Source organism: Melopsittacus undulatus, chromosome 3, assembly GCF_012275295.1.
Source record: "Melopsittacus undulatus isolate bMelUnd1 chromosome 3, bMelUnd1.mat.Z, whole genome shotgun sequence".
Lineage (NCBI taxonomy): Eukaryota > Metazoa > Chordata > Aves > Psittaciformes > Psittaculidae > Melopsittacus > Melopsittacus undulatus.
In genome coordinates this window covers 98,635,868-98,647,611 of record NC_047529.1, presented here as the reverse complement: position 1 = coordinate 98,647,611, position 11,744 = coordinate 98,635,868, and the positions used below count along the sequence as shown (strand labels likewise).

General features: G+C 45.9%; 1 protein-coding gene across 4 annotated transcripts in view; it reads left to right on the top strand.

The window, feature by feature from the left end:
* Positions 1-83: 83 nt before the first annotated feature.
* The window catches only part of XPO5 (exportin 5), a 28,892-nt gene continuing 17,231 nt past the window's right edge, over positions 84-11,744 (top strand). For 2 of the 4 annotated variants that reach the window (XM_031045627.2, XM_031045626.2), the window contains exons 1-16: positions 84-283; positions 588-709; positions 1,311-1,383; positions 1,959-2,096; positions 2,400-2,582; positions 3,586-3,627; positions 4,498-4,524; positions 4,822-5,007; positions 5,666-5,742; positions 6,210-6,309; positions 7,715-7,798; positions 8,184-8,309; positions 8,532-8,622; positions 9,343-9,471; positions 10,198-10,313; positions 11,230-11,385. In XM_031045627.2, the coding sequence (XP_030901487.1) occupies positions 128-283; positions 588-709; positions 1,311-1,383; positions 1,959-2,096; positions 2,400-2,582; positions 3,586-3,627; positions 4,498-4,524; positions 4,822-5,007; positions 5,666-5,742; positions 6,210-6,309; positions 7,715-7,798; positions 8,184-8,309; positions 8,532-8,622; positions 9,343-9,471; positions 10,198-10,313; positions 11,230-11,385 (1,806 nt within the window). In that variant the 5' untranslated portion in view covers positions 84-127. The remainder of the gene's footprint in view (positions 284-587; positions 710-1,310; positions 1,384-1,958; positions 2,097-2,399; positions 2,583-3,585; positions 3,628-4,497; positions 4,525-4,821; positions 5,008-5,665; positions 5,743-6,209; positions 6,310-7,714; positions 7,799-8,183; positions 8,310-8,531; positions 8,623-9,342; positions 9,472-10,197; positions 10,314-11,229; positions 11,386-11,744) is intronic. The other 2 variants (XM_031045628.2, XM_005145341.3) reach the window with 1 other exon arrangement.

Here is an 11,744-nt window from a genome sequence, read left to right as displayed (position 1 = left end):
GTGGCGCATGCTCTTTCCCCACTCGCTCCTCCTCCTTCCCCGCACATGCGCGGAGGCTGCCGCGGTGCCGCGCGTGCGCCCGGTACGGGGCGCCCCCTCTTTTCGCCCGTCGGTGGCCGCCGCCGCCATGGCTGCCGCTGCTGCTGTGGCCGCCGCTGCAGCTGCCATGGCCGCTGCTATGGTCGGGGAGCAGGTGAACAGCCTCTGCGAGCAGCTAGTGAAGGCGGTGACCGTCATCATGGATCCGGCCTCCACGCAGCGTTACCGCCTGGAGGCGCTCAAGGTACCCGGCGGGGAGGGGAGGCACCGGGCTCCGGCCACGCGGGTGCCCTGACCGCCCGGCCCCGGGACCCGCTCCGGCCCGGTGCATGAGGGATACGGGACGTGCCGGCCCTGGGTGGCCACCGAGGCCTGGGAGCCGTCAGCGGGTGGGGGAAGGCGGCGAGGCTGCGCCTGCGCGGCACTGAGGGGGTCGGGCGCCCCCCTTCTAAACGCTGTCCTTCCCGAGGGGTAGCGGCTGCCCCCCGTCACTGGCCGCCCCGTGCCCGTCCCTGTGTTTTAACCGCGTGTTGCTGGTGCTTCCCCAGTTCTGCGAGGAGTTCAAGGAGAAGTGCCCCATCTGTGTGCCCTGCGGGCTGAAGCTGGCAGAGAAGACGCAGACGGCCATCGTCCGGCACTTCGGCCTGCAGATCCTGGAGCATGTGGTCAAGTAAGGCAGCTCGTCCCGCTGCCTGTGCTGGGGAGGGAGCCGGCTTGCTGCCACACAGCCGCTGGTGTGGGCTCTGCTCCCGGCCTGGGCCCTCCTTCTTTAGGATGTGAAGGGTCTGTTCTACAACAGAGAGCAGTTGTTGTCCTGCTCCATTTCTTTCGTCCTCTGTAAAATAAGGAGAGGAGAAAACAATTTTCAGGCAGGTTGGGAACGTTAATTCGCCAAGCACTAAGGTACATTGACATTGCAAGGTGTAAACAAGCATGCAGGGTTATCAGTAGGTCTTTGCAGCGTTCTCTGGCCATAGCCTCATGCTAACAAAGAGGCTTTGTATTAGTTCAGTTCTGAGATTCCTCTCTGCCGCCTCTACAGACCTGATGCTTTGTGCAGTTGCTGCTGCTCTCCATGTGTGTTGACCTCAGTGGTGCACACCCATTTGCCAGCAGCAGTTTTAACTCAGCCTTTTCATTAAGGCATTGAGCCCTAGCAGAGCCTGTGAGCTGTAATGTCTCTGTAGGTAAAGAAGCAGTGGTTGGGAATCAAGTCAGAGATCTTTATAAATATTTTGATTTGGTGTCATTTTTGTTGCTCTTTCAAACAGGTTCCGATGGAACAATATGCCTCGCCTAGAAAAAGTTTATCTAAAGAACAATGTCATGGGCCTCATATCCAGTGTAAGTGCCTTCTGCCATAGGCTGTTATCTGACACGTGATTCTGTCACCTGAAGACAGAAAGCGGGAGTGAAAGGAAAAAGGATTCCAGTTACTTAGCACACAGTACCTGAATTCAGTTGTGCATTTCATTACTTTCTTGCTGTGCATCCTTAGTTGTTCCAGGGATTGTCTTGTAGTTGCGTCAATAAACATGTGACTTCATATGGCAGAAGTTGCAAGTCTTGTATAGTGTATATGCAGTGCTTTTTTTCTTAGGAGGCAGTTTAGTAAAGATGGGTGTTCTTATCTTTTCAAGAATACCAAACTCATCATCTTAGTCATGTTTTCTCCATTATGATTGCTTCTGTGACTGACTGACCTTCGTCTGAGGAAAATCCTTTTGGCTCTCAGAGTTCACTAGCTGTGCGTGTTTGGAAATGTAGGAGTGTCATCCAAGGTTGCTGGGATGGAGAGTGGCTCAGTGTTGTTTCATGGTTTTTATTTTATGTGGTTTAGAATATTTGCAACCACTGTGCTTTGTGAGTCAAAGTTACAAATGTCTGATGTTTGCTGTTTTGATAATTCTGTCCCTCAGGGAACTCAGAGTATTCTGGAGGAGGAAAGTCATATTAAGGATGTTCTGTCTCGCATTGTGGTGGAAATGATCAAGCGTGAATGGCCTCAGCACTGGCCTGACATGCTGAAGGAGCTGGATACCCTCTCCAAGCAAGGGGTATGAAACACACCAGTCTGTTCTCTTCTGCTTGGTCATAGCATGGGTTTCGGTCTTCCATCACCCTGATGAAAGTTTAATTCACTTGTGTTCAGGTGAGACAGACTGATGGACTCAAAAATCCCTGTTAGATTAAGTTATTCTAGGAGATGATTTTAGCAGAAGAGAGGGGAGTCCTTCTGTCTTACTTTCCCAAGATGTGACTTGTATCTTCATGCATGTTCACTTTCTCCATGCATCTTTGGCCTAGCTTCTAGAGATTTGAACTGTGCTGATGCTGTGTATTTCATTTTGGGACCCCAGGAAACTCAGACGGAACTGGTGATGTTCATTCTCCTACGTTTGGCAGAGGACGTAGTGACTTTTCAAACTCTGCCTACCCAGCGGCGACGAGATATCCAGCAAACCCTCACTCAGAACATGGAGAAGATCTTCAGCTTCCTACTAAGTACCCTGCAGCAGAATGTCAACAAGTACAGACGCATGGTAAGAGTCTCCTTTCCTTGAGTTCTGTCAGTGCTGGAGGTCCTTAGGAATTGGGATACAACTCGCAAGTTGTTGGGGAAGCAAGTGCAGGGGCAGTCTGAAATCTGTTACTTTTATTGTGAGTAGGGATCTGCTGTGGCCTGGGTAGCTGGTGCTGATCTGAGAGACTGAATGCGTGAGATTGACAGGGTTAGTGTTGATAGTTTGGATTCACTAGTGAAAATAGCTAGAGTGGATTGTGTGCCTCATCCATGCTGTTGGAATGCTCTGCTGACGCTAGGGGTGTATGGCTTAGCAAACAAAAGGTGTGGTTGTGGCAGAAACAGGTAGATTTGGGGTAGTTTCTGTAATACACAGTGATAAAGAGATACCATCCTGGGCTCGCATCTGCTCTCTTTTGCTGCAGTGGTGTCTTTGTGGTGAGACACCAAAATGCAAGAGTGTCTGATGTCTCTGCATTGCATCTGGGCCTCTCTGGTCTTTTTCTCTGATAGCTCAGGTCAGGAAACCCTTTTTTGTCAAGTTGTGGTGAGGAACGCTCTTCCTTTTTGTGTAAAGAGACTTCTTTCCTGAATTCTTGCCTGGAGTCAGAGATGTGCAGGTTGGTCAAGGTGGATGGCCAAGGCAAGTCTGTCCTGGTCTGCTCCTGTGAGGAGGTGAATTTGAGGGCAAAGCACATTTGAGAAATTGATGTAGAAATAAGTGCTTAGGTGTATCTCTTGTTCTTTTTCTTACTGTGAATTAAAATTCAGTTACAGTAGATGTGAAACTGGGAGGCAATGAAAAACTCTCTCCTGTCTGACTTTCCTGGTGCACTGACAGGCTGAACAAACCCACCTGCTGAGCAGGCAGTTCTCTGTGCAGTTCCTGGTGGTGGGTGGGAGACCCTAGTGCATTTTGTAGTCTGGTTGAAATGCATTTCCAGGTAAGGTTTGAATTGCAGTGCTTGAGGCTCTGAAGTGTGGCTGCTTGTGCTAACAGTGGAATCTTTCTGATTGGCAAGGTTGGCGCACCCCAGGAACAAGAAGTCCTCACCACTCCACAGGTTAGCTGATCTTTGGGATGTTTGCACAGGGTAAATTCTGAGGGTTGGGTGTTCAGTTGCCTGTTTGCACACTGAGAATGGGGGAGCTGATGGACAAGACCGTTAATGATGTGCAGTGCTTAGAAGTATGCAGTTCTGGTATGGCAGCTCTGTTGCTAAATGCTTGAGACATGTCCAGATTAACTTAAATCACTGCACTGAATACATTGATGAACAGAGTTTCCAAACCAGAACCTTGCAGCAAAAAGACATGCTCGTGGTGTCTTTGCATCAAATCAAACCTGGGTGTCTGAGGGACTCATTTGCACTGGTCAATAAGACAGTGCAAGCAGTGTATTGCTGCTGTTCAGTGTTTGGAACTGGGAGTCAGGCTGTAAGCTGTTGCCCCAGCTCTCTCTCCAGCTGCCTGTCTGACTGGACAAATCACTTGCCCTGTTCAGACATCAATCTCAGTGTGTAAGAGCCACCAGCATCTTTCAGAATCTGGCTTTTGAATGTAAGGTGCTCTAAAAGGTCAAATGTTCTTCCCTGGAAGTTTCCAAGAAGCACCAAAGTTCCCTTCCTTCTTGTCCGCTGTGTCTCCCTGGTGCCTGCTGACTGGAATGTCATCTTCTGGATAAGAAGGAAATTGTGACTTAACTTGCAGTTCAAAGTGCTGTTGTGTTACCTGCCAGGGGGCTGTGGAGGTGCTTATGAAGCTTGCAGCGATGTCCTGAGCAGGAGACTGTGTTGCAGCCTCCTTCACTGGGGAGCTGTTCTGTGAAGCTGCTTTTGGCTGCGTTCTCAGGATTAAGCCTGTCCAGCAGTGGCTGGGTGGAAATGTTTGTGTGCTATAGCTGCTCACATACCATCTCCTGTTTTCTTTTTCAGAAGACTGATCTGACTCAGGAGCCAAAGGTGAGTGGAACTGTGCAAGAGTTAGTGCATTCATCATTCTTAAGACCAAGATTGCTTAGAACTAGGCTTTTCCCAGTCTTTGGAATCTAATACCTGCAGTTCTCATTTCCAGGTGGATTCCTTCACCCCTAATACAAAATCCTTGTAAAGAGAGAAGTGAGAGGTGGCAGCAGAAGGGTCTAAGTTTCTCACTCTCTCAGGATGGTTCCTGGTACTGTTCTTGAGGGAGTGGACTGCTTTAGACAGGAATTGGTGTTTCTCTCTGGTTTTGACCTCTCACCTCCTCTCTGTTCACAGGCCCAGGCAAACTGCCGCGTGGGGATAGCAGCGCTCAACACCTTAGCTGGCTACATTGACTGGGTGGCTCTGAGCCACATCACAGCAGACAACTGTAAGCTCTTGGAGATGTTGTGTCTCCTCCTAAATGAGCCTGAGCTCCAAATAGGAGCAGCAGAGTGTCTCCTGATTGCTGTCAGCAGGAAAGTGAGTTCTTTCTCCTCAGCTTTGTTTTCCTCCTGTACTCCTATGTAATTCTTCAGATAGAGCACTGATATTTTTCCCCTTTGTTTAAGAAACAAAATTAAAATTTGGCTGCTCGTGGTAATGATATTCAGTGTCAATGGCATGCCAGCACAGTACGTACAGCAACTTTTAGAGTCCCATCCAGCCTGTGCTTGCCTCTCCCTCCAGTGTTGGAGATCCTCATTGACTTATTTTCCCTTCACTTTCTACAACTGTGAAGTGGGAAATACTGTGTCATCTGGCAACTCAGAGGTATGACAGTGGGATCTAAACAGGTGATTTGAGCCACTTGTTCAGAAGCAGCTTAGTGTCAGGGCTACATGTTTGTCAGCTGCCCTTAACTAGTCTGCCATGAAGAAGAGTTAATGTCTCAAGATCAGTTTTCCAGTTTAAAGTTCCTGTGATAGAATTGCTTGGGGAAATTTCTTGAGATCAGCAATACCTTAGATTTTTTGGCAAGTTTTAACTAAAATTACTTGCAGACTGCAAGCACCTCCCCAGATAGAAGGGCAGTGGGGGATCTCCTAATTTGACCTGCAGATAAGAATAATTAATTATGTAGGTGAGAATAAATAGCTGTGTTGTTCTAATTGAGGCATTTGGTGTATTTTACACACAGGGCAAGCTGGAGGATCGGAAGCCTCTGATGGTCTTGTTTGGAGACGTCGCCATGCACTACATTCTGTCTGCTGCACAGTGAGTACCATCCTGCTGCTGTAATGTCACACAAAACTGCATACAAATGGTTTTGTAGATAGGACTTGCCAAAGATACTGTTGCTTAACTGCAGGAAGCAGGGACTGGTTTAGGAGAGAGCAAAACCACCATTTCTCTTGCAAAACCTGAAAAACTGCAAGATTTTTCAAATCCTATAATTGAAGGACAAAGTGATGTAAATATCACAGCTCACTCAGCTTTCTTTTTCAGCCTGAAACTGATCAGGAGGGGCTCTTTCGGAGGGGCTCTTTCAGAGGGGCAGTCCTAGAGGTTTTAGATGCTAATAAAGCAGTAATAGCAAATAATGGTAATAGCAAAGCAAATCCCACTGCAGTAAAATCAGATTGTTCTAGTCCTCTTTTTATCTACAAGATGGATAGCAGTGTGCCTGTTGCCTACAGCATGAGTAACTGTAATCCTGTTTTTTCCCCTTCCCTCATTTCCAGGACAGCTGATGGAGAAGGCTTGGTGGAGAAGCACTACGTTTTCTTGAAGAGACTTTGCCAAGTTTTGTGTGCATTGGGCAGCCAGCTATGTGCATTACTAGTAAGTCTCTACTAACACCAGAAGCAACCCTGGCAAGGCTAGTTTTGAGGACAGGGGGTGAGGCAACCCTAAGGTACAACCAAAGTTCTCTCTATACATTTTGTAGCCATTGGGTTCTCTCCACATGTCTGGAAAATGCAGAAACAGCTCTACTTGCAAGTGGGATAACTATCCTGCGAAGCCATAGGAATGTTGAATGGAGGGACCCTGACTGATTCCAAGCTTCTTCTGTCCTTCTATAACCTATGTAAACTGCCAAAACTTCATTGAAAATTGATCAAGTTTTCTGCTGTATACTGCTACAGAAAAACTGCTCTAGAAGGTTACTCTCTTATTGGAAGCCTTTTAAATTTCCCTATTAAAATAACTCAAAAGGATACATGTTGTTTTTCTACCAAGATTCTCTCAAACTGAAGGCAGAAATAGGGTTTGTTCCTGCTCTTCACCTTTCTGATGTTTTGTGTCAATCTTGAGATGAAGATGTACATTGATACTTTGTATGTCATGCTGGCTGCTCAGTTCCTGCTCCCTCCATTCAGCACAGTGCTTTGCAGTAAAGAAGGCAGGCTTGTGAGAGGTACTGCTCGCAGGGAGACTGAAGCATCCTGTGCAAGTGATAGAACAAAATAAATTCTCACAGGGAGGGAAAGGGGGAAAAAAAAGCCAAAACCTTTGACAATTTATCCCTAAAAAAAATGGACAGCAAACAAACGGTGTGTTATTACTTGCAGTGGTGTTACTGGCTGTTATGCTGTGAAAGCTGTTAGTCCATAAATGAAGTAATGAGGTGGAGATTTGAGTCCTTTCATTCATATTCAGTCAGGAGAGGCAGCACTGAGCTGTACAGCTCCAGAACAGGGTTCTTAAGGGCCCTAGGTCATACTGTGATTAGCAGGGAGCTTCAAAACCATGAATTTATAGCTATGGGCAAAACCTACTTTCCTGACAAACATTCCACAAAGTTACTGGTAAGAGATGTCCATACATTAAATACAGAAAACATTTGGAGGAATGGCAGCAAAATCTGTGTGTCTGTGTGAAATTCTGCAGTTGTGAATTGCTCCACTTTGCTGCTGCTTCGTTGGCTTGACCCAGTAGGAGTAAAATTGTCACTTCTGGCAGCAGCAGTGGACATGAATTTGGTTTTAGCAGAATTACACTGTCTGAGGAGTCACCCTTGCCCTTTGAAAGGTGGTACTGTCTCTAGCAGCCCCAGGCTGCTCAGCAAAACCTGCTGCTTCTAGGGCTATACTGATCTGATCACACTTGCTCTTTTTTTTTTGTCTCTGCTTTTTTACAGTCTGTGGCCTTGTAGTGCTTCTGCTTTACCCAGAGACAGAGCACTTGTGAGTCCAGTGTGACACAGAGTTAATATTTTGTCTGAAATTGTTTGTCTTCCTCATAGGGCTCAGATTCTGATGTTGAAACACCACCCAACTTGGGAAAATACCTTGACTCTTTTTTAGCCTTCACAACCCATCCCAGCCAGGTATGTAAAGGCCTGAAAAGTCTTGTGTATGTTTATGTAGGAATGTGTGAATTGAACTAACCTGCAGTAAACTGCAGCACTTGAGCTGCCAGATGCTGCTTTCCATTTCAGCTGAAGACCTGGAAGGCAGAGTGGTTTCTTCTCCATTACCACCCTGTTAGGGACAGTGCCTGACTCAGATGCTGTATACAAAGTGCAGAATTTGCAGTCAGCCCTAGTATTTACTTAAGGACTTGGCATTCTAAAAATTTATGCCTTCATGGTGCCTTAGCCTCAGCTGAATAGTCACTGTAATTTCCTTTTGCCTTCTGACAGCAACACTTAATGCTGGCAGTGGAGATTCCAGCACTGACATCCTTATTTTGTCCCTTCTTTCCTCCCCCAGTTTCTGCGCTCTTCCACCCAGATCACATGGGGAGCCCTCTTCCGGCATGAAGTTTTGTCTCGCGATCCCTTGTTGCTGGGTATGATTCCCAAGTACCTCCGAGCATCTATGACCAACCTGGTGAAGGTATGTGGGAACTGCGGCCAGATAGTTGTGAGAAGGTGCCTACATGAATGTGGACTGTGGGAGAGAAACCACTTTTTTATTGTGTCTGCCAGTGCCATGATCTCCTGGCTGCTGAGCAGACAGCTCTGTCTCAGCATTTTGCTGTCTGTTCCTTGCCTTCAGACTGGCAAGTAACTGTGATGGGTGACTTTTTCTTCCTGACCTTGTCTGCCCTCTCTCCAGGTGGGTTTTCCCTCTAAATCAGACAGCCCTAGTTGTGAATATTCCCGCTTTGATTTTGACAGTGATGAGGACTTCAACGCCTTCTTCAACTGTAAGTTGCCCTCATCCTGTGCAGATGCTGTTGTCTGTACATTTGTTTTAAAAATGAAAGTTACATCTGTAGTCAGCAGAGCCAATTCTTTTGTGTGGTCATGTACTAGAATATTTTGGAACAAATGAAATCCCTATTCTCTAGTTTGCTTTCAGTACCATAGGGCTCAGATATTGGTGTGGAAACACACAGAATCTTTCAGTATCTTTTCAGTATCACAGCGAAGCTTTCAGTATCTTTGAAGTCAAAAACAAGACTCATTTGGGTTTTTTTGAGTATACATTAGTTTGTCAGCCTAGAATCTGAACTGGGTTAAGTCCAATAGTCTAGAAAAGTGTGTTTATCTGAAGGAAGCGGAAGTTATCTAATGCTGCTTTTGTATCTCAGTATCTCAAGGTGCAGCAAACATGTATAGTTTGAAGATATTTTTTTAATGAAAAAGAGGCTTAATTTGTAGTACATCTGGCTTTAACACAGACTTCCATAATTCATATTGCATTTTAATTGCACTTCTTTTTATGTTAGTCCATCACTATTTTTAGTCCATTTAAATCACTTCAAATATTCCCCATTCTGTTACACCTAGTTTGCTGGCTATATATCTGAGCTCACTGCACAGCTATTGCCAGAGCAGCAGCCCATAACGTTCCCAGGTCTGCTTTGGGGAAGCCAGCATTTGCAGCATCAGCTTGTTGCATGGTGTCTTGTTTTTCACTGCAGCTTTCCGAGCCCAGCAAGGAGAGGTGATGAGGATGGCATGTCGTCTGGACCCTCGAACTGGCTTTCAGATGGCTGGTGAATGGCTGAAGTACCAGCTCACAACTCCTGTTGATACTGGACCCATGAACTGTAAGTTACCTGAAAAAACAAGACTGATACGGGGTTTGGTTTTTAATTCAAGCTGAGAAGCAGCTTCTTTGCCCTCTTTTAAGGGTGGACCCAAACTTAACACAAGGTTTTTGGTCTTTAAGATCTTAGAAAGTTAAAATCAAATCAAGCTCATTCCTCCCATTTAACCCTTTACAGCCTACTTATGCGATAGCTAATGTAAAGCCCCTGGTTCCTCCTTTCCTTCCCCCAAATCCCTTTGCAAAACAGATGCAGCTATTACTCTAACACAGTTTTGCAATTATTTGAGCCTTGTTATCTCTGTAACATTATTTTTCTGTTCAGGGGAGTTCTGCTTTTTTGGCAAGTCCCTCTGTCAGTCACATGCTTTCCTCCTGTGAAGGAAGGCCACTTGGTGCTCTGCAGAGTCACACAGAGACTTGCCTGCAGTGCTGAATCTGGGCATGCACTCTCCCTCCTTTTCGTTTCCATTCTATGATTTGTTGGTGTTGCTCCCTATGATATCTCTAATATCAGACTTGTGTCTCAGGAGCCTTAGCTTGAATGAGGCAAATCACATGGAAGCACCTTATTTGCTCCCTGTGCATCACTGCCAGGCATCCTCAGGGGTTGCTGTGTGTCCAAAATACTCAAGTGCTATGATGTTGCTGTGAAGGAGGTTACCAGCCTGCTGTTGTGCGTGTGGGGAGGAACATGGTGAGAGCTCCAGTGTTCTCTTCCTTTCAGCGAAAACAGGCGAAGGTCTCTGCTCCATCTTCTCTCCGTCCTTTGTGCAGTGGGATGCCATGACCTTCTTCTCAGAGAGTGTCATCAGCCAGATGTTTCGAACCCTGGATAAAGATGTATGTGTATCAGATGCCATTCTCCCGGTTTGTTCTCGGTTGACATGAGTGCGTTTTTTCAGCTCTGGTGTCATTGAAAAGCTTGTAGTTAACTAGTTACCTCCATGTTTGTTGAGTGACTCTTACAAAGAGTAGTGACCCTTCTTTAGATGAGAGCAAACTCATCCTGGCTTACTGGGGCATGTCTTTGTTTTGGACACTATGCCGTGAGAAGTGACAGGAGAGCACTCGGGTGGCATGCTTTGACATGTGACTTGCTAGAGGAGGATTGCTTAAGTGGAATTTTCCCATGTTTATTGTTTCTATCTATCCTCTGATTAGATTATTTTTTAACTTTAAGTGAATGAAACTCATGCTCAATGAGTAGGAGGCCAGAAGCAATTTATTTCTGCTTTTTCTGTCCCACAGCAGGCAACACAGAGAGAAAGCATTTTTTTTCTCAGTCTTATGTAGGCTGACTTGATTTCTGTTTTTGTTAGATTGGGCTTCTGAACTTTAGTTCATTGTTGTAACCACAGTAAATTAATTGCATGGATTGATGTAGTTGGTTAAGCATGGAATTTGTTGGAGCAGAGTTAAGAGGAGAATTGGGAGCCAGACTGAGGTAGAGGAAATTCGCCTTTCCCGGAGATGCAAGCAGCAGTATGGGGACTTGAGTTTGACATCACAAGGCTGCCCTATCAACAGTGGCAATGTTGCTGTCCTTTTTCTCTCAGCAAGTGCACATCGCATACTGTTAAATGGAGGTTTCTCCTTTTCTTTCTGCTTTGAGAACAGTTGTGTTCAGTTGAGAGGCCTGATGTGATAGCAGCAGCTCTGTAACCTAGCTCTAGGAGTTACAGGATGTGTACTAGAGGCTGAAGTAGTGAATGTTGTCTCCTTTTTGTTTTCCTCTTTCCACTTGCTGACTTTTTAGGAAATTCCAGTGAACGATGGCATAGATCTGCTGCAGCTTGTCCTTAATTTTGAAACAAAGGATCCTCTCATTCTGTCCTGTGTGCTTACCAATGTCTCTGCTCTCTTCCCATTTGTCACATACCGACCAGAGTACCTACCACAAGTACTTTCCAAGGTAGGTACTTGCAGACCCTGCTTAAAATCAGGTAGGCTTTTTGTGGTGCAGGGCCCTTGTACTAAACTGGAGGAGTTAATTCTCTTGATGTTACTGTTAGGGAAGTGCTATCCTCCATGTTAAAGATGTGAGACTGAGTTTTGTTCAAGAAGGAACAATGTCAAACACCAATTTTGCAGTTTCTAGCCTTAAATCTTAAGTGCACACTGTGGCCAGTAAACACCTTTTTTTTATTTCAAGACCTCACTGTGCTGCCAGCTCATCTTTCAACTTAGTCAAGAGGTCTTCACTGACTTTACTGAAGTTGCACTAAAGTCTTATGATCTGTTCTTTGAGCTCAAAACACACATGTGCTAGAT